We start from the raw sequence: 21,427 nt of genomic DNA, 5'->3' as shown, positions 1-21,427 counted from the left end.
AAAATGGTATGGAGACTTGTATGGAAAAACTAATGATGCAAATTGACATCTTTTGACATAGAAAATAATTCAAATCAAAAAATACAAAGAAAAGTCCAATTTCGAAATCGTGAAGAACCACTCTTCAGTTAAAATAAATGACAATTTTTTTCAGTAGTAATTTTTTGATTGAATTTTTCATAAACTAGTGGCTTTTTGTGGTTTGCCAATCACCATTCATTGTTTTCCAAATTTAACATTCACAATTGAGTTGGCATTTTCATTTGGCAGTTCAAAAGAGATGTGTGCATCAGAAACCGACAAAAACATTCTTTTGTATCTTTTTATACCTTTTGCACTTGTTTATTGTCACCTTTAAATATTATACATCATCAGTAAATAAAAAGAACAATAGCAGACATATTTTTTTTAATATGATTATTTTCATGATTTGTTTTGCAATAAGAACTGCTTGCTTATTTTTAAGAAATGGTCAAATGAGCCAATCTTGTTTATTTTGTTTGGTATCCACCCCAAAAGGTTTTTATGTCGTTTATATACAGTAGTTGTTCGGTAACTGGGCTGAGAACGTAGCCCAGTCACCGAATGTTGCTCGTTAACTGGGCTAAACAAAAAATAACGAGGGGACCACCGATGTATAATATTTTCCAGATGAAATATAAAAATAAAAGTTACTCAAATTTATTTACAATGCTTACTTTCAATTTTTCTTTAATTGTAACTTGAAATTAAACAAAAGTTTGAAAAAGTTTTTTTATCTATTGAATATGATTTTTGCATCCATTAACCCCTCGGTAATTTTGGTTTGTTTTGATTTTTTGACGTTTGTCTGCTTTTTAACTGGGCTACGGCCCAGTTATCGAGCGCCCAGTTAAAAAGCAGCCCAGTTAAACAACGCCCAGTTACCGAACAACTACTGTATTCGATTTGTCAACAAAAAAATCAGTTAAATTCAACTCCACAACTAATATGTCTACAATTTCCACGCCAAATATCTGATTGTATTTTTTTTTTAATTTAAATAAAATATATGTCTTTACCACACTAATCTTGACCATTTTTTCCCACACTCTTCCAGGGAAGACCACACCACGTACCAACCTACGGTCCTCTTCAAGCGGACGAAACACCACAAGGGCTCCATCTATTGCATGGCGTGGTCCCCGGTGGGTGACCTGATCGCGACCGGTTCCAACGACAAAACGGTCAAGCTGATGCGCTTCAACGAGAACCAAAAGCAGCTCGAGGGCCAGGAAATCGAACTGACGATGCACGACGGAACGGTCCGCGATCTGTGCTTCCTCGAGGACACCTCCAACAAGTCCAGCCTGCTGATCAGTGGCGGCGCCGGCGACTGCAAGATCTACGTTACCGACTGTGAAACGTCGACGCCGTTCCAGGCGCTCAGCGGCCACGGGGGGCACGTGCTGTCGCTGTACAACTGGGGCAGCGTCATGTTCGTTTCCGGATCGATGGTAGGACTGAATTCTTATTTTTGTATTGCAAACAATCTAATTTGTATACCATTTTAGGACAAATCCGTTCGATTTTGGGATCTGCGGACGCGCGGTTGCGTCAACATGGTCACACCGGCGACGTCTCCGGGCTCGCGGCAGGGTTCGCCGGTGGCGGCGGTGTGCGTCGATCCTTCCGGACGGCTGCTGGTGTCCGGTCACGAGGATAGCTCGTGTGTGCTGTACGATATCCGTGGAAACAGGCCCATTCAGTGCTTCAAGCCGCACGCGTCCGATGTGAGGTAAGCGTTTGGGTGTTTTGAACTGGTGGCTATTATTTGAACTTAAGAGCGAGTTTTTCACCGATGTGAAACAGGTCGTATCGAGGTGCTCCGATTTGAATGAAACTTTCAGCGTTTGTTTGTCTATGCATGAGATGAACTCATGCCAAATATGAGCCCTCTACGACAAAGGGAAGTGGGGTAAAACGGGCATTGAAGTTTGAGGTCCAAAACACATGAAAAATCTTAAAATTGCTCGCATTTCCGTAAAACTTTATCAATTCCAACTCTCTTAGATGCATTCGAAAGGTCTTTTGAAGCCCTTCAAAATGTGCTATAGACATCCAGGATTGGTTTGACTTTTTCTCATAGCTTTTGCAAATTACTGTTAAAAATGGATTTTTTTTAAAACCTTAATAACTTTTGGCAACAGCCTCCAACACCCATACTCCCATAGGTCAAAAGTTAGGGAATTTCATGGACTATAAGCCTACGGTATTAACTTTTTGGCCAATCGCAGTTTTTCTCATAGTTTTTCGATTTTTCTAGAACAAACATTTTACAACATTAGTTTTTGCTCTGTAGGCCTCCATAGCGGCACTTTTTGGTCTCAATTTTGACATATTCGGAATCCTCAGAAAATTTTACATTAGATTGAGGTGTTGGAATTTTGAATTTGATTGGAAAAAATGCCATTTAGAATTAATTAAAATATTATTTAGAATTTTGTCGGATTAGGGGTAAAACAAGTTTTCGCCTACTTGATACAGCATTTGACGTATTGATCATAGGGTAAATAAGATCTATTTCTTTTTTCAAAAATGTTTTATTTAATTATTTTTAAATCAAAATTACAACTCAATACTTCTAACTTACGTGAAATTGTCCGAGGATTCCGAATATGACAAAATTGAGACCAAAAAGTGCCGTCTTCTTGGCCTACAGGGCAAAAACTAACGTTTTAAAATGTTTGTTCTAGAAAAATCGTAAAACTATGAGAAAAACTGCGATTGGCCAAAAAGTTAATACCGTAAGCTTATAGTCCATGAAATTACCTATCTTTTGACCTATGGGAGTATGGGTGTTGGAGGCTGTTGCAAAAAGATATTAAGGTTTTAAAAAAATCCATTTTTAACAGTAATTTGCAAAAGCTATGAGAAAAAGTTAAACCAATCCTGGATGTCTATAGCACATTTTGAAGGACTTTGAAAGACCATTTGAATGCATCTAAGATAGTTGGAATTGATGAAGTTTTACGGAAATGCGAGCAATGTTAAGATTTTTCATGTGTTTTGGACCTCAAACTTCAAAGCCCGTTTTACCCCACTTCCCTGTGTCGTAGAGGGCTCATATTTGGCATGAGTTCATCTCATGCATAGACAAACAAACGCTGAAAGTTTCATCCAAATCGGAGCACCTCGATACGACCTCTAGAACAAACCGAGCAGAATCTACAAATACTGCCTCTTAAGTTTTGATGGTTTTAAATGTCGGTTAATTTTTTTCAATTAAGTTTCAAATTCCCTTTACCGTGCAATTTTAAGTTGAGCAATTCTCTACGAAATCGGCCGATTTCGACCATTTTATTTTTTTGTATTTTTTTATTTGGCTCAAACTTTGTGGGGGTCTTCTTTATGACCAATGAAGTCATTTTGTGTCATTGGTTCTCCCATACAAGTCTCCATACAATTTTGACAGCTGTTTATACAAAAATGTTACTTAATAATCGAAAATCTGTAACATTTAAAGGAATTTTCTGACCGATTTAGTGTCTTCTGCAAAGTTGTAGGTGAGCAATTCTCTAGGATTTCGGTCATTCGATTTTTTTTGTATTTTTTAATCCGACTGAAACTTTTTTGGTGCCTTCGGTATGCCCAAAGAAGCCATTTTGCATCATTAGTTTGTCCATATAATTTTCCATACAAATTTGGCAGCTGTCCATACAAAAATGATGTATGAAAATTCAAAAATCTGTATCTTTTGAAGGAATTTTTTGATCGATTTGGTGTCTTCGGCAAAGTTGTAGGTATGGATACGGACTACACTGGAAAAAAATAATACACGGTAAAAAAAATTTGGTGATTTTTTTATTTAACTTTTTAACACTAAAACTTGATTTGCAAAAAAACACTATTTTTTATTTTTTTTATTTTTTGATATGTTTTAGAGGACATATAGTGCCAACTTTTCAGAAATTTCCAGGTTGTGCAAAAAATCATTGACCGAGTTATGAATTTTTTAATCAATACTGATTTTTTCAAAAATTCGAAATTTTGGTCGTAAAATTTTTTCAACTTCATTTTTGGATGTAAAATTGAATTTGCAATCAAAAAGTACTTAAGTGAAATTTTGATAAAGTGCACCGTTTTCAAGTTATAGCCATTTTTATGTAACTTTTTTGAAAATAGTCGCAGTTTTTTATTTTTTAATATTAGTGCCCATGTTTGCCCACCTTTGAAAAAAATATTTTTGAAAAGCTGAGAAAATTCTCTATATTTTGCTTTATTGAACTTTGTTGATACGACCCATAGTTGCTGAGATATTGCCATGCAAAGGTTAAAAAACAGGAAAATTGATGTTTTCTAAGTTTCACCCAAACAACCCACCATTTTCTAATGTCGATATCTCAGCAATTAATGGTCCGATTTACAATGTGAAAAGATGAAACATTCGTGAAATTTTCCGATCTTTTCGAAAAAAATATTTTCAAAAAATTTAAATCAAGACAAACATTTCAAATGGGCGTATTATTGAAAGTTTGGCCCGTTTAAAATGTTAGTCTTGATTTTAAATTTTTAAATTTTTTTCGAGAAGATCGGAAAATTTCACGACTGTTTCATATTTTAACATTGTGAATCGGACCTATAGTTGCTGAGATATCGACATTAGAAAATGGTGGGTTGTTTAGGTGAGACCTGCGTGGTGCGAGCTCTGTCGCTGTTTTCACACCAGCTCAAAATGTCAAAATTGCACCGGCGTTTCAAGGCTTTCGACGCTCATGGTATGGCAGATTTTCAAATCAAAATATATTATTTCAAAGTTTTTTTTTTAATTTTAATTGGCTTTTCATGAATTTTTATACTTATAAATTTGAAGTTGTCAAATTTGTTTATGTCAAGCGTCGTGTGTACCGGGTTGGAGTTAGCTTTGAGCTATTTCGTTTGACAATTCTAAACCGATCAAAGAAATTGTTTGAAAAAATCGTTGTTTTGTGATTTATGTTTAGTCTTTTGTAATTTGTGAATCAAATCTGGATTTGTTTCAGATTCTTGATGGCCGCGATTTGCGTTAAACGTTTGGTTAAACGTGGTTTCAATTTTGCGAAATGTAATCTGTTGTTAATGGTGGAGAAAAAGAACAACTGTGTAAATTCATTTAAATATGATCATAAATAAGTTCAAAGTGAATAAATTCAGCCCCTTTAAGAAAAAATATGTAAAAAAGTGTGATAAAATTTACATGATATCACTTTGATATCTGGCATACCATAATTTTCTTTGTACCTTGACCATAACTGACAGCTCGCACGACCTAGGGTGAGACTTAGAAAACATCAATTTTCCTGTTTTTTTAACCTTTGCATGGCAATATCTCAGCAACTAAAGGTCGTATCAACAAAGTTCAATAAAGCAAAATACAGAGAATTTTCTCAGCTTTTCGAAAATATTTTTTTCAAAGGTGGGCAAACATGGGCACTAATTTAAAAAAATGAAAAACTGCGACTATTTTCAAAAAAGTTACCTAAAAATGGTTATAACTTGAAAACGGTGCACTTTATCAAAAATTCACTAAAGTACTTTTTGATTGCAAATTCAATTTTACATCGAAAAATGAAGTTGAAAAATTTTTGCGACCGATATTTCGATTTTTTGAAAAAATCTGTATTGATTCAAAAAATCATAACTCGGTCAAAGATTTTTTGCCCATTCTGGAAATTTCTGAAAAGTTGACATTTTATGTCCTCTAAAACATATCAAAAAATAAAAAAAATTAAAAATAGTGTTTTTTTGCAAATCAAGTTTTAGTGACAAAAAGTTAAATTAAAAATCACCAAAATTTTTTTTACCGTGTATCATTTTTTTTCAGTGTAGTCCATATCCATACCTTCAACTTTGCCGAAGACACCAAATCGATCAAAAAATTCCTTCAAAAGATACAGATTTTTGAATTTTCACATATCATTTTTGTATAGACAGCTGCCAAATTTGTATGGAAAATTATATGAACGAACTAATGATGCAAAATGGCTTCTTTGGGCCTACCGAAGGCACCAAAAAAGTTTCAGCCGGATTAGAAAATACAAAAATTAAAATTAAAGAAAAAAGACCGATTCCGTAGAGAACTGCTCTTCTATGTTTAGGCGGGGCCGAACAATGCCCAGCGACCTCGGAATTGGACCGCAAGGAGCTCTGTCATTCTGAAATGGGTCGTTGGAAGCAGCGCGAGGGCTATCACCACCTAATACCCGGGACTGAGATAAGTTGCATCAGCATTCGGCATATACATAGTCTGATACAAACTATACTTTCCCATAATATCGCTACCGGTTAGCGCAGGGGTGACCAAAGTATGGCCCGCGGGCCAAATGTGGCCCGCGAGGTTATTTTTTGTGGCCCGCGGACCCATGTTGGATAGTCATCTAAAATTCGTAATTTGGACAAAAAAGTTATAATTCTTAAAATTAAGGTTTAGTGAATATTTTTAGTTAATATGAACCAATGATTTATCCATACTTTGATCCTGAATATATGAAACAGATATTTTGTAAAAAAAAACCCAACTTATTGAAACAATTTCACACGTGTTAATGTGATTGAAAACAGTAAATTTTGTCATAAATTTCATCAAACATTTTTGGAAATGAGTTATAAAACAGTCAAATTTGACTAAAGTGAAAAACTGTAAAGACAGTAAAAATAAAGGTATTCAATGTTAATTGAGGATTCATGACGCAATATTTTTATAGGCTGAGCACCAAACTTTTTTGCACCTATAAACTGCCCACCTCGGGATCCGAACTCATTTCATTTGGTTTACGAATTGTGACTAAGTACGTAACATCTGATTCCGGCTGACCAAAATTTATTGAGATATTATTGAAATTGGAGGAATTATTGTTGAAAAATCTCTTTGCAACGATCTTTAATTTTAGTAGCAATTTATTTGAAAATAAAATTACTCCACTTTTCAAGAATGAATCATCTCTCTTAAAATTTGTTTATAGAACAAATGTGAAAATACATGTTAAAGATTATTTAGTTTATTTTGTGAAATATTATTTTTACAAAGTTATTGTATAACCTGATCTGTTAGTTGAGGTATAAAAATAGCAAAATTTATGCATATTTTTTTTATAAAAAAATGAACCAATTGAATAAAACTGCTGGAAAAATTACTTTTTTTGTACTCTTAAGACAAAAATTACCAAAAAATACCTGGAAACTTATTGTATTTTTAATTTTATAGTTTGAAATAACGTTATTTTTTAAACACACATTTTTTTTTTCACATTTGGCCCCCCAGTTTATGTGAGCTTCAAATTTGGCCCGCCACTCAAAAACATTGAGCACCCCTGGGTTAGCGGGTATTGGATTGGACCACACACACACACACACTTGCATGCACCTCGGAAATTCCTTCTGGAGGTTGTTTGGGGGACTATTCTAAGTCAGAAAAATCGATTCCCAAAATATTCTGTCGGTGAAAACTGATTTTATCTCGATTTGAAGATAAAAAACCTAATATATCGCCTAAAACCTCGAAAATACGTCTAAAATCTTAGTCTAACTCTGGACAAAGAAGTTAATTTTCATCAATTCTTAGTTCCCTAAATATAATCCTGACATAGTACACCTTAAATCGGTCCATTACATGAGTCCCAGCGTCATCAGGAGGTGTAAAATAGTGTTATTTAAAAAAAAAAATATTTTCAATTTGCTCCGGTAAATCAACTGTCATGTCTGAATTCAAAAACTAATATTGTTGCAAAAACTAACTTAATCCACCTATGTGGTTGATGCCTTCCTCCCTTTTTACCAACAATGGGTAATATGAGTGGTTTGGACACATATTTCAGCTATTGTTTTTTTAATAAGTACACAGATATAACTTAAGAGGTCATAACTCGAGACAGGGTTGCCAGATCTTCAATGTTGTGGACTCGTTGGAAAGGTCTCTTGATTACCTAATCAACGATGGGTCGGATGATGGATCCGGACATCGTTTACATACATTTAAGTGAGATCCGGCTTCAAAAAAGTACATAAATATCACTTAAGTGGTCATAACTCGAGACAGGGTTGCCAGACCTTCAATGTTGTGGACTCGTTGGAAAGGTCTCTTGATTACCTAACCAACGATAGGTCGGATGATGGATCCGGACATCGTTTACATACATTTAAGTGAGATCCGGCTTCAAAAAAGTACATAAATATCACTTAAGTGGTCATAACTCGAGACAGGGTTGCCAGACCTTCAATGTTGTGGACTCGTTGGAAAGGTCTCTTGATTACCTAACCAACGATAGGTCGGATGATGGATCCGGACATCGTTTACATACATTTAAGTGAGATCCGGCTTCAAAAAAGTACATAAATATCACTTAAGAGGCAGTATTTGTAAATATTGCTCGGTTTGTTCTAGAGGTCGTATCGAGGTGCTCCGATTTGGATGAAACTTTCAGCGTTTGTTTGTCTATACATGAGATGAACTCATGCCAAATATGAGCCCTCTACGACAAAGGGAAGTGGGGTAAAACGGGCTTTGAAGTTTGAGGTCGAAAAAACATAAAAAATCTTAAAATTGCTCGCATTTCCGTAAAACTTCATCAATTCCAACTCTCTTAGATGCATTCGAAAGGTATTTTGAAGCACTTCAAAATTGGTTCGACTTTTTCTCTTAGCTTTTGCAAATTACTGTCAAAAATGGATTTTTTTAAAACCTTAATATCTTTTTGCAACAGCCTCCAACACTCATACTCGAAACTATTGGCACTACGCCCCCCGGGGCATGGCCTTCCTCTAACGTGGGATTTCTGCTCCAGCGCCTCTGACGAGACAGGAGAAACCGGGACCGACGTTTTACTTCACCATCCGATAGAAGCTCAGTGGATAAGGCGGGAATCGAACCCGCGTCTCATAGCATCATCGGGATCACTCATACTCCCATAGGTCAAAAGATAGGTATTTACATGGACTATAAGCCTACGGTGTTAACTTTTTGGCCAATCGCAGTTTTTCTCATAGTTTTTCGATTTTTCTAGAACAAACATTTTACAACGTTAGTTTTTGCACTGTAGGCCGCCATAGCGGCACTTTTTGGTCTCAATTTTGTCATATTCGGAATCCTCGGACAATTTCACATAAGTTAGAAGTATTAGAGTTTTTAATTTGATTGGAAAAATTGCCATTTAGAATGAATTAAAATATTTTTTAACAATTTGTTGGATTAGGGGTAAAACAGGTTTTCGCCTACTTGATACTGCATTTGACGTATTGATCACAGGGTAAATAAGATCTATTTCTTTTTTCAAAAATGTTTTATTTAATTATTTTTTAAATCAAATTTACACCTCCAATACTTCTAACTTACGTGAAATTGTCCGAGGATTTCGAATATGACATAATTGAGACCAAAAAGTGCTGCTATGGCGGCCTACAGGGCAAAAACTAACGTTGTAAAATGTTTGTTCTAGAAAAATCGAAAAACTATGAGAAAAACTGCGATTGGCCAAAAAGTTAACACCGTAGGCTTATAGTCCATGTAATTACCTATCTTTTGACCTATGGGAGTATGGGTGTTGGAGGCTGTTGCAGAAAGATATTAAGGTTTTAAAAAAATCCGTTTTTGACAGTAATTTGCAAAAGCTAAGAGAAAAAGTCGGACCAATCCTAGATGTCTATGGCACATTTTGAAGTGCTTCAAAAGACCTTTCGAATGCATCTAAGAGAGTTGGAATTGATGAAGTTTTACGGAAATGCGAGCAATTTTAAGATTTTTTATGTTTTTTCGACCTCAAACTTCAAAGCCCGTTTTACCCCACTTCCCTTTGTCGTAGAGGGCTCATATTTGGCATGAGTTCATCTCATGTATAGACAAACAAACGCTGGAAGTTTCATCCAAATCGGAGCAACTCGATACGACCTGTTACACATTGGTGAAAAACTCGCTCTTAAGTGGTCATAACTCGAGACAGGGTTGCCAGACCTTCAATGTTGTGGACTCGTTGGAAAGGTCTCTTGATTACATAACCAACAATGGGTTGGATGATGGATCCGGACATCGTTTACATACATTTAAGTGAGATCCGGCTTCAAAAAAGTACATAAATATCACTTAAGTGGTCATAACTCGAGACAGGGTTGCCAGACCTTCAATGTTGTGGACTCGTTGGAAAGGTCTCTTGATTACCTAACCAACGATGGGTCGGATGATGGATCCGGACATCGTTTACATGCATATAAATGAGATCCGGATATATGTGAAAACACATTTTTATACATAACTTTTGAACTAGTTATCAAAACTTCAAACAATTCAATAGCGATGTATGGGACCCTAAACCAAGTCGAATGCACCTGGTTTGTTCAAAATTGGTTCAGCCAGTGCTGAGAAAACTCAGTGAGAATTTTGGTCACATACATACATACACACACATACACACACACATACACACACACAGACATTTGTTCAGTTTTCGATTCTGAGTCGATATGTATACATGAAGGTGGGTCTTTGAGCTTTTAATAAAAAGTTCTTTTTTAGAGCAGGATTATAGCCTTACCTCAGTGAGGAAGGCAACAAAATGAAGAACAATTTTGCAGAACAAAGTATGACATTTTATCCATTTTCAGTAAAGTTATGTCTATTTTAGTGGGGAAATTGCTGCCAATTTTCAAAATTCTTCGATATTTAACTCATTCCTGTTATAAACAGCTACTACGATCATACTCAGTAAGATGTAACAAAAACTACTTTTTGGCGTGCATTCAGGGGCTGGTTAAGGTGGGCGTACTGCGCTCAAATCCCAAATATGAGCTTGATTGAACTTAATAGGAGCTATGCATTTGAATTTTATATAGGATTCAACTCGTAAAAAACATGTTTTTCAAAAATGTAGATTTTTTAGGCACTTTGGCCACTGAAGCGTTTATTGTCAACATCATTGGCGTGTAGGCCAGATCCTTGCGCATGTTTTGGTATATATAACATTGAAGTTTTGAGCAAAATGGAATGGCGCGTCGCCTATATTTTCTGCTGATCCGTTTTTTCGAAAAATTTCAAAACTTTGAAGGCCTGAGCTCCAGAGTGCGTCAATTCAATGTTATATATACCAAAACATGCGCAAGGATCTGGCCTACACGCCAATGATGTTGACAATAAACGCTTCAGTGGCCAAAGTGCCTAAAAAATCTACATTTTTGAAAAACATGTTTTTTACGAGTTGAATCCTATGTAAAATTCAAATGCATAGCTCCTATTGAGTTCAATCAAGCTCATATTTGGGATTTGGACTCAGTATGCCCACCGTAACCAGCCCCTGAATGCCCGCCAAAATGTAATTTTTGTTACATCCTACTGAGTATGATCATAGTAGCTGTTTATAACAGGAATTGATTAAATATCGAAGAATTTTGAAAATTGGCAGCAACTTTCCCACTAAAATAGACATAACATTACCGAAAATGGATAAAATGTCATACTTTTTTCTGCAAAATTGTTCTTCATTTTGTTTGCAACAATGCTACAACATTAGTTTTCGAATTCAGACATGACAGTTGATTTACCAGAGCAAATTGAATTTTTTTTTAAATAACACTATTTTACACCTCCTGATGACGCTGGGACTTATGTAATGGACCGATTTAAGGTGTACTATGTCAGGATTATATTTTGGGAACTAAGAATTGATATCTTGATGAAAATTAACTTCTTTGTCCAGAGTTAGACCGAGATTTTAGACGTATTTTTAAGGTTTTAGGTGATATATTAGGTTTTTTATCTTCAAATCGAGATAAAATCAGTTTTCACCGACAGAATATTTTGGGAATCGGTTTTTCTGACTCAGAATAGTCCCTCCAACAAACCCCAGAAGGAATTTCCGAGGTGCATGCAAGTTGCATAATAATCCCCTTCTTACCCACCGTGTCAATTAACAATGATTATTACGATCAAAACTGTTAAGAAAATTTGTTTTTTTTTTATACACGCACGTTAAAAATCACTCAGTTTTCGTCAAAACCGTACCTACTCAGAAATGAGTAAAGGGGGCATCTGTCAGATTTGAGTGAATTTCACTCAGATCTGGGTGAATATCACTCAGTTTTCGTGGAATTCTGAGTGAATTTCACTCAAATCTGACAGATGCCCCCTTTACTCATTTCTGAGTAGGTACGGTTTTGACGAAAACTGAGTGATTTTTGACGTGCGTGTAACTTTTTCATGTTATTTTTTAATGTTTATTAAGCCACTGCAAATTTGAAATTAAAAAAAATATTGGTAGAAATTGTCATGTTCATTGAAATAACTTGTATTTTATTATAAACTATTTAAAATACGTTGTATGAATAACGTTTATTTTTGCATTTTAAACCAAATAGAGCACACTGCGACTTTCCGCAGATTTTTAATGAGGGGACTACAGATCGGAAAAAGATATACAGTGTATACACTCAAACCCCGATGGTTTGACACCAACTGTTGTCAAACGAACGGGGTCACTTTTTAGTTTGACACCCCTTTTACACGAAGTTCACACACACTACCAAACGTTTGTTTTGATAGTGTGCGTGAGCGCCGTGTAAAAAGTGACAGTTCGTCACTTTTTAGTTTGACTTTGACCAACCAACGGGGTACAAACTAAAAAAGTGTCAAACGAAAAAGTGACCAACCACCGGGGGTTGAGTGTAAAACTTTGTTTTTGCAATTTCGTCGTAAAATTACTCACTTTTCCTGTCATTCTTGAACGACGAAATAGCCTACTTTTCTGTACCAGAAATAACAGAATCGAATAACAACCACTTTTCAAAATAAATGCTGAAAAGTTCTACTTTTGTCGATAACATCAAATCGATCAGAAAATTAGATTTGACCTTCACATGCCCATTTTTTTTACGCAATCATGCAAAATGGCTACTTTTGACATAGGGACAAAGTTTCATTCAAATAAAAATATACAAAGAAAAATCAACTTGCGGAAACGCAGAGAATAACTCTAATTCGTTTAGAGATCATATTTGTGTGTTTCGAATTATGATGATATTGTAGCCCGAGCAGACGGAAATTACTTGGGAATAACATTTTTTGATATTTGAAAATACTAGGCCAATAACATTTTATGTAATTTATAACAAGATTTGTTATTCGTTGTTATGAATTTTTTGTTATTGAACTGTTATTGTAATAACAGACTAATAACACTTTTAGTTGTTCTTCGAACAAATCTTTGTTATTATTTTTTGTTATTTTAACAACTAATCCGATCATCCCAATAACAGTTGGAGGTATTCTTCCATAACAAAAAATGTTATTCCAAAGTTGTTTTGGCTTTCAACCAATATCAGACCAATAACAAATTTTGATATGATAACATAAACTGTTATGAAACCCTTATGCAAAAATGGATTTTTTAAGAAGTTTCCATTACACTTTATGTTATTTTAACAGTTTTTGCTATTGAAATGGCATGAATTTTGTTATTACCGTCTGCCCGGGTACCTATTAGGATGTAACAAAAATATTTTTATGTTTGCATTCAGGGGCTTGTTGCGGTGGGCGTACTGAGCCCAAATCAAAAATAAAAGCATGATTGGATGTAACAGGAGCTAACGCTTTGCACTTGAATTTTGATGGGTTTTAACCCGTAAAACGATTTTTTTCTTCAAAAATGCCCATTTTTGAGGCTTGTTGGCCACTTTTGCGTTTACGTTTAACATAACTGGCGTATAGGCCAAATCCTTTCGCAAGTTTTGGTATATACAACATTTAAGTTTTGAGCACTCTGGAGCTTGGTGTACTGCCGTTCTACGCATAATTGTCCCATGTCATTTTTTGACGATTCTGACTTTTATCATTTTTAAGCTTAGTTTTACGTAAACTTTCAGATAAACACATAAAATCTAGGAATTTGTTCAGAAAATCATTGAAAACAACACCAAGTCTGTTTGTCCCATCGTTGAACTTCTACGCATAATTGTCCCACCGCGTATTTTCTATCACGAAATCATGAGTTTTACGAAACATTTCTTCTTGTTTACCTGTTAACCTGAAAGAGGATTACAAATAAGGGTGGTAACATGTTAACCGGGGTGATTAGGGACTTATAGGGCGAATAGGGATCCACGGGACAATTATGCGTAGAAACACAGAAATCGATTGAAAAAAATCAATCGCGTTTTTCTCAGTTGCCATTTTTTGAACATGGGACAATTATGCGTAGAACGGCAGTGTAGGCCTTCAAAGTCTGGCATTTTTTTTCGAAAATTGGCTCTGCAAAAAAGATAGACGTCTCACCTCGCGATGTCCGAGACTCTATTTGAATTTACTGAGGCCGATTTTTGGAAAAAAAAAAGTAAAACTTTGAAGACCTGTATCGAGCTCCAGGTTTTTTGACTACAATTTCATTTTTTTCCAAAAATCTTAAAAAAAATATCATAACATTTCAAAAATAAAAAAAATGCAGATTCCGGAAAATTATTTTTGTGTGATGAAAGTTAATTTTAAAATCGGCAAAAAAATCCGTTTGCCTATTTTTTCTGAATAGTCATTATCAATACCTGAGCAGTTCTCTACGGAATCGGTCTTTTTTCTTTAATTTTAATTTTTGTATTTTCTAATCCGGCTGAAACTTTTTTGGTGCCTTCGGTAGGCCCAAAGAAGCCATTTTGCATCATTAGTTCGTTCATATAATTTTCCATACAAATTTGGCAGCTGTCCATACAAAAATGATATGTGAAAATTCAAAAATCTGTATCTTTTGAAGGAATTTTTTTGATCGATTTGGTGTCTTCGGCAAAGTTGAAGGTATGGATATGGACTACACTGAAAAAAAATGATACACGGTAAAAAAAATTTTGGTGATTTTTAATTTAACTTTTTGTCACTAAAACTTGATTTGCAAAAAAACACTATTTTTAATTTTTTTTATTTTTTGATATGTTTTAGAGGACATAAAATGCCAACTTTTCAGAAATTTCCAGAATGGGCAAAAAATCTTTGACCGAGTTATGATTTTTTGAATCAATACAGATTTTTTCAAAAAATCGAAATATCGGTCGCAAAAATTTTTCAACTTCATTTTTCGATGTAAAATCGAATTTGCAATCAAAAAGTACTTTAGTGAATTTTTGATAAAGTGCACCGTTTTCAAGTTATAACAATTTTTAGGTAACTTTTTTGAAAATAGTCGCAGTTTTTCATTTTTTAAAATTAGTGCCCATGTTTGCCCACCTTTGAAAAATTATTTTCGAAAAGCTGAGAAAATTCTCTGTATTTTGCTTTATTGAACTTTGTTGATACGACCTTTAGTTGCTGAGATATTGCCATGCAAAGGTTAAAAAAACAGGAAAATTGATGTTTTCTAAGTCTCACCCTAGGTCGTGCGAGCTGTCAGTTATGGTCAAGGTACAAAGAAAATTATGGTATGCCAGATATCAAAGTGATATCATGTAAATTTTATCACACTTTTTACATATTTTTCTTAAAGGGGCTGAATTTATTCACTTTGAACTTATTTATGATCATATTTAAATGAATTTACACAGTTGTTCTTTTTCTCCACCATTAACAACAGATTACATTTCGCAAAATTGAAACCACGTTTAACCAAACGTTTAACGCAAATCGCGGCCATCAAGAATCTGAAACAAATCCAGATTTGATTCACAAATTACAAAAGACTAAACATAAATCACAAAACAACGATTTTTTCAAACAATTTCTTTGATCGGTTTAGAATTGTCAAACGAAATAGCTCAAAGCTAACTCCAACCCGGTACACACACGACGCTTGACATAAACAAATTTGACAACTTCAAATTTATAAGTATAAAAATTCATGAAAAGCCAATTAAAATTAAAAAAAAAACTTTGAAATAATATATTTTGATTTGAAAATCTGCCATACCATGAGCGTCGAAAGCCTTGAAACGCCGGTGCAATTTTGACATTTTGAGCTGGTGTGAAAACAGCGACAGAGCTCGCACCACGCAGGTCTCACCTAAACAACCCACCATTTTCTAATGTCGATATCTCAGCAACTATAGGTCCGATTCACAATGTTAAAATATGAAACAGTCGTGAAATTTTCCGATCTTCTCGAAAAAAAAAATTTAAAAAATTTAAAATCAAGACTAACATTTTAAACGGGCCAAACTTTCAATAATACGCCCATTTGAAATGTTTGTCTTGATTTAAATTTTTTGAAAATATTTTTTTCGAAAAGATCGGAAAATTTCACGAATGTTTCATCTTTTCACATTGTAAATCGGACCATTAATTGCTGAGATATCGACATTAGAAAATGGTGGGTTGTTTGGGTGAAAATTAGAAAACATCAATTTTCCTGTTTTTTAACCTTTGCATGGCAATATCTCAGCAACTATGGGTCGTATCAACAAAGTTCAATAAAGCAAAATATAGAGAATTTTCTCAGCTTTTCAAAAATATTTTTTTCAAAGGTGGGCAAACATGGGCACTAATATTAAAAAATAAAAAACTGCGACTATTTTCAAAAAAGTTACCTAAAAATGGTTATAACTTGAAAACGGTGCACTTTATCAAAAATTTCACTATAGTACTTTTTGATTGCAAATTCAATTTTACATCGAAAAATGAAGTTGAAAATTTTTTGCAACCAATATTTCGATTTTTTGAAAAAATCAGTATTGATTCAAAAATTCATAACTCGGTCAAAGATTTTTTGCCCATTCTGGAAATTTCTGAAAAGTTGGCATTTTATGTCATCTAAAACATACCAAAAAATAAAAAAAATTAAAAATAGTGTTTTTTTGCAAATCAAGTTTTAGTGACAAAAAGTTAAATTAAAAATCACCAAATTTTTTTTTACCGTGTATCATTTTTTTTCAGTGTAGTCCATATCCATACCTTCAACTTTGCCGAAGACACCAAATCGATCAAAAAATTCCTTCAAAAGATACAGATTTTTGAATTTTCACATATCATTTTTGTATGGACAGCTGCCAAATTTGTATGGAAAATTATATGAACGAACTAATGATGCAAAATGGCTTCTTTGGGCATACCGAAGGCACCAAAAAAGTTTCAGCCGAATTAAAAAATACAAAAAAAATCGAATGACCGAAATCTCAGAGAATTGCTCAGAAGCAAGCATCTGAAGGAAACTCGATCTATATTTAGACTTCCAATCCCGTCAGGCAAATCAGGGATCAGCGCGTATTTAATATGAGAAGATAACATGTTTCAACACTACGGATCATTTCACTGCTAGAGTGTAAACCATCTGATGGCCGACTGCTTAGCGTCCCAGACCACCAATCCAAAGGTGTGAGTACGAATCCCACCTGATTCATTTTCGTTTTTTTTTGTTCATATTCAAATTTCAAATTCCTGATTCCAAATTTCAAAGGTACCGACCGGGATTTGATCCCTGAACCTTCTGCTTGTGAGGCAGAAGCCATAACCATTAAGCCACGGAGCCGGTTCCGAGGTGCATGCAAGTTGCATAATAATCCCCTTCTTACCCACCGTGATTGAAACATCAAATCAAATAAAATGCAGTTATTTTTTTTTGTTTGAATAATTTTCTTTACACCCACTGAGATTTTTGGCTCGAGCCTCGACTCGATTCAGGCTCGATCTCGAGCCAGATCGACTCGAGGCTCGAGCCAAAATTCTCAGTGGGCAGACTTGTTCATAGTACAGAGTGGATTCGTTAGTTCGATTTTTGCTAATTCGAATGTCTGCTAGTTTAAAAGCTCACTAATTCGAACGTATTGGAATTAAAAAGCACTCAAACGTCAAAGCTAATTGTCAAACTGATACTGACATTTCAACTCGTTTGTTCGACGATTTCAGAGCACGTGGTTTCAAGCTTTTGACAGCTGTCAGTCGTTCCAATTAGCGAATTTGGATTTGCTCATTTGAATGCAGTTCCATTCGAATTAGTGAATCCACTCTGTATTCAATTTTAATGAAGATAACTTGCGGGCCAGAATGGGCCTCATTAGAAAACATATCATTCCGACTACACAGAAAAAAAAAAAACAATTCCCGAATTCTTTAATTAGTAAATCTTTCCCTACTCCTGAGGGGAACACCCGTGAAGAGTATCGGGGCCGGCATTTACAAAGCGGATTCAGTGACAGTTTATTAATCAACTTAATGTTAACATGTTAAGGTTAATGTTAACATTCCATAGGTTGTCTTCCTAAGGTGTCTTGATTAGGTCCAGTTTGTGACGATACACTACCTTCCCTTTACTAAGCAATCGAATCCAGAAGGGAAAAGATCACCAGTTGTGTTAGTCCGAGCCGGGATTTGAACCCCGATTTACCGCTTACGAGGCGGAAGTGTTACCACTGGGCTACGTGGCTCGGTCCATTTTCTTTAATTGTGTTCACGAATTTAAGAACCATGAAAGGATTTATTTTATAAAGTTTGATCACTTTCATAAAAAAAAAATGTTTTTTTTTAATCCTTAACCTTCTAACGTCTATGGTTACTTCAGACCACCATTCATTTTTAACTTCAAAAACTGAAATATCTCGAAAAATATAAAAAATCAACCTACATATATTTTGAAAATAAAAACTGGATTTTTCGACGCGCCACGCGCAAAAATGGGAAAATGCCGATTACGGGAAAAAATCGACTTTTTTCACTAAAACTGCGATAACTTTAAAATTTCAGCGATGACCTATAGATGTTATGGTACCAAAAGTTGCGTTTTTTAATTATTAATTTAATTACATTTTTGCGCGTGGCGCGTCGAAAAACCCAGTTTTTATTTTTAAAAAATCGTATCTCAGAGTATCGAAAACATAACTTCACCATTTTTTGATATGTTATGTGAAATTTTCCGAGGAATCCGATAAAAATATTTTCAGACATACGATCTTCGGTCCCGAGACCTTTAAAACAGCATTTTTAAATTTTCATACGACCTTTTCAAATGTTAAGCTAGATTTTTGAAACTTCTTACTATTTTTCCCAAATAGCCAAACTAATCACCTTTCTTTTGCATCTAGGACAGCTAAAATCGGATAAAATGGCGCCGAGATATGATTTTTTGAAAAAAGTGGTTTTTGCGAAAATCGACGAAAATTGCCATTTTTCGAACCACCCTAACACGGCGTAGGTCACCCTAATGGCCAAACAAAAAAATACGGGTCTAATTATTTCGGTCAAGGATCCCCCAGAAAAATTTTGAGCCCGATCGGAGAACTTTTTTTTCGAATCATGCTGTTTTCGTGGGGAATTGCTGAATAATGAAACACGTAAAAAAATCTCGATTTTGCTCTGGGCGGGAAGGGGTTAACAGAACAAACATTTTTGAAAGTAGTGAAACAGGTTAAAATAAGACACTAATGTTCCATTAAACATGATTTTTGAAGTTACCAGGGGTAAAATAACCAATTTTATCAAATCGCATACATTTTAATTGTTTTTGTATACCTACCAGGAAAAGGGTGTCCCATTCTGCCCCTAGTGGTCCGTTTTGCCCTTCCTGATTCTATTAGCCATTTTTCAATGACAGGCTGAAATGGATTTAATTCTGACAATAAAATTGTTTTATAATAAGGTTCCATGAAGAACAAGAAGATGAACATCTTCCTCTGTTGATGCTTTGCAAGTTATATCCTTAAATATATTACTTTAAATAATGTGTCTGCAATTTCTCTCTTCGTACAGATCAATCCGCTTCTCGCCGTCCGCGTACTACCTGCTGACGGCCGGCTACGACAACAAGCTGGTGCTGACGGACCTGCAGGGCGACCTGACGATGCCGCTGCCGTCGGTGGTGGTGGCCCAGCACGCGGACAAGGTGATATCGGGCCGCTGGCATCCGGTAGATTTCTCATTCCTCTCGACGTCCGCCGACAAGACGGCCACGCTGTGGGCCCTGCCACCGATTTAAAGTGTGCATCGTTGATCGATGATTCTTGGAGTGGAGTGTCTGTATGATAATTACGGTAAAAAAAAATATTGGACTAAAATAATACACAGAAATGAACAAGTAGCAATGACGTGACAAAAGATTTAAAAAAAAACAAACATGCGAATGAAAATCACCAAAAATGAATGAAAAACGTACTCAATCGAATATAACTGCATGAAATTAAGGCGAAGGGAAAGGGGGAAGCAATAAATTGCATGAGAAAATCGTAATACAGTAATTAGTTATTTCAGTCTCGATATTTATGTACCACAACCACAAAATGCATCCTCATTTAGACAGTAAAGCAACAATATCTCCATAACGACTGCTCATTAACCATTGTAATATGCTCACTTTGGGAGGCGTTCAAAAAAACATGTTTAAGATTTGCAATAAAATTCGGTGGAACTATCACTTGCATTGGGGACTTAGCTTTGTTTTACGAATAAATTGATAGATTGATTGTGATTGCGTGTTTATTGATGCTGATAAATTAACGTCTTTATTAATTAATAAATTATCAAAAAGGTTTCATCCAATCGAGTTTTTTCAAACCAGATTCCCTTTTATTTTGAAGGTCAAACAAAAACATTCGCTACGTGAACAAATTTTCGCGTGAAATCAACCAATTCTCACCTCGTTAGCATCAATCAAGTACAACACATCACAGGGCGGCACACTTCCAAAATGCAACTTACAACCTGCTATCAAAATTTGCTCGGCAAATATAAACAAGAAATGACCTCAATCGAAGTGATTTTTTCGCACGAGCGGCTTCCTCCCAAACAAACGAAAAGACCAAACAAATCTCACAACCATCCTAATTTCCCCTCTCACTAATCTTCCGAATAATCAGGTGTGAATCGCGGTGACAAACAAGCGCCAAGCTTTGGTGGCGAATTAGCAGGAAGCGCTCGTGCATCAGAAGCAAAGCTAAAAAAAGCTAATCATCATTATACACGTGTATGTTTGTGCTTTTAAGTAAGCGGCTCTACCAATTAAGGTGTAAAGTGATTAATAACTCAAGAAAGCCCACATTCATGAAACATAAGCTACTGATACTTTTTGCCCAGCTGTTAATTTTGTTAATATAATATTAAAAAAAATAATACTTGCGGTAACTGTTAGGAACGCAAACCTTAAACACAAGAAATAAAAAAAACGTTAATATTCATACAATATTACGTAAAGTGGCAATTTTTGTACCATATACTTTATGCTAAACAACGTTTCTTATTGGCGCGAATGCAGAAAATACCAAGAGTTGTAACCAGTGGAAAGCTACATCTGACAAGTTATGATTGTAATAAATAAAATTCAAAAAGCGTAAACTAATAACAATACAGCATGACTTGCATTATTGAACTAGTGATGACAAGCCCACCCAAAGCGACACAAACGGGGTGTTAATTGAAAAGATAGAACCCGTTCATTTAGCATTGAGCGCAGCACAAGCATTCTACGACGGGGGGGAAGAAACAATTAGCACCTAGTTATGCGCCAATTAGCGGGTATCATGCTCATTACAGTTGGGGGAGCGAAAAGAACAGAGGCAC

The 21,427-nt window shown here is 35.2% G+C and overlaps 1 protein-coding gene across 4 annotated transcripts in view; it reads left to right on the top strand.

Moving 5' to 3' along the window:
• The window catches only part of LOC6038399 (WD repeat-containing protein 47), a 191,660-nt gene extending 170,446 nt beyond the window's left edge, over window positions 1–21,214 (top strand). For all 4 annotated transcript variants that reach the window (XM_038259540.1, XM_038259538.1, XM_038259539.1 and 1 more), the window contains 3 exons: window positions 1,079–1,475; window positions 1,533–1,756; window positions 19,625–21,214. In XM_038259540.1, coding sequence (XP_038115468.1) covers window positions 1,079–1,475; window positions 1,533–1,756; window positions 19,625–19,850 — 847 coding nt within the window. In that variant the 3' untranslated portion in view covers window positions 19,851–21,214. The remainder of the gene's footprint in view (window positions 1–1,078; window positions 1,476–1,532; window positions 1,757–19,624) is intronic.
• Window positions 21,215–21,427: the final 213 nt, after the last annotated feature.

The sequence above is a fragment of the Culex quinquefasciatus genome, chromosome 3, assembly GCF_015732765.1.
Source record: "Culex quinquefasciatus strain JHB chromosome 3, VPISU_Cqui_1.0_pri_paternal, whole genome shotgun sequence".
Classification (NCBI taxonomy): domain Eukaryota; kingdom Metazoa; phylum Arthropoda; class Insecta; order Diptera; family Culicidae; genus Culex; species Culex quinquefasciatus.
This window is presented reverse-complemented; position numbering and strand designations above follow the sequence as displayed.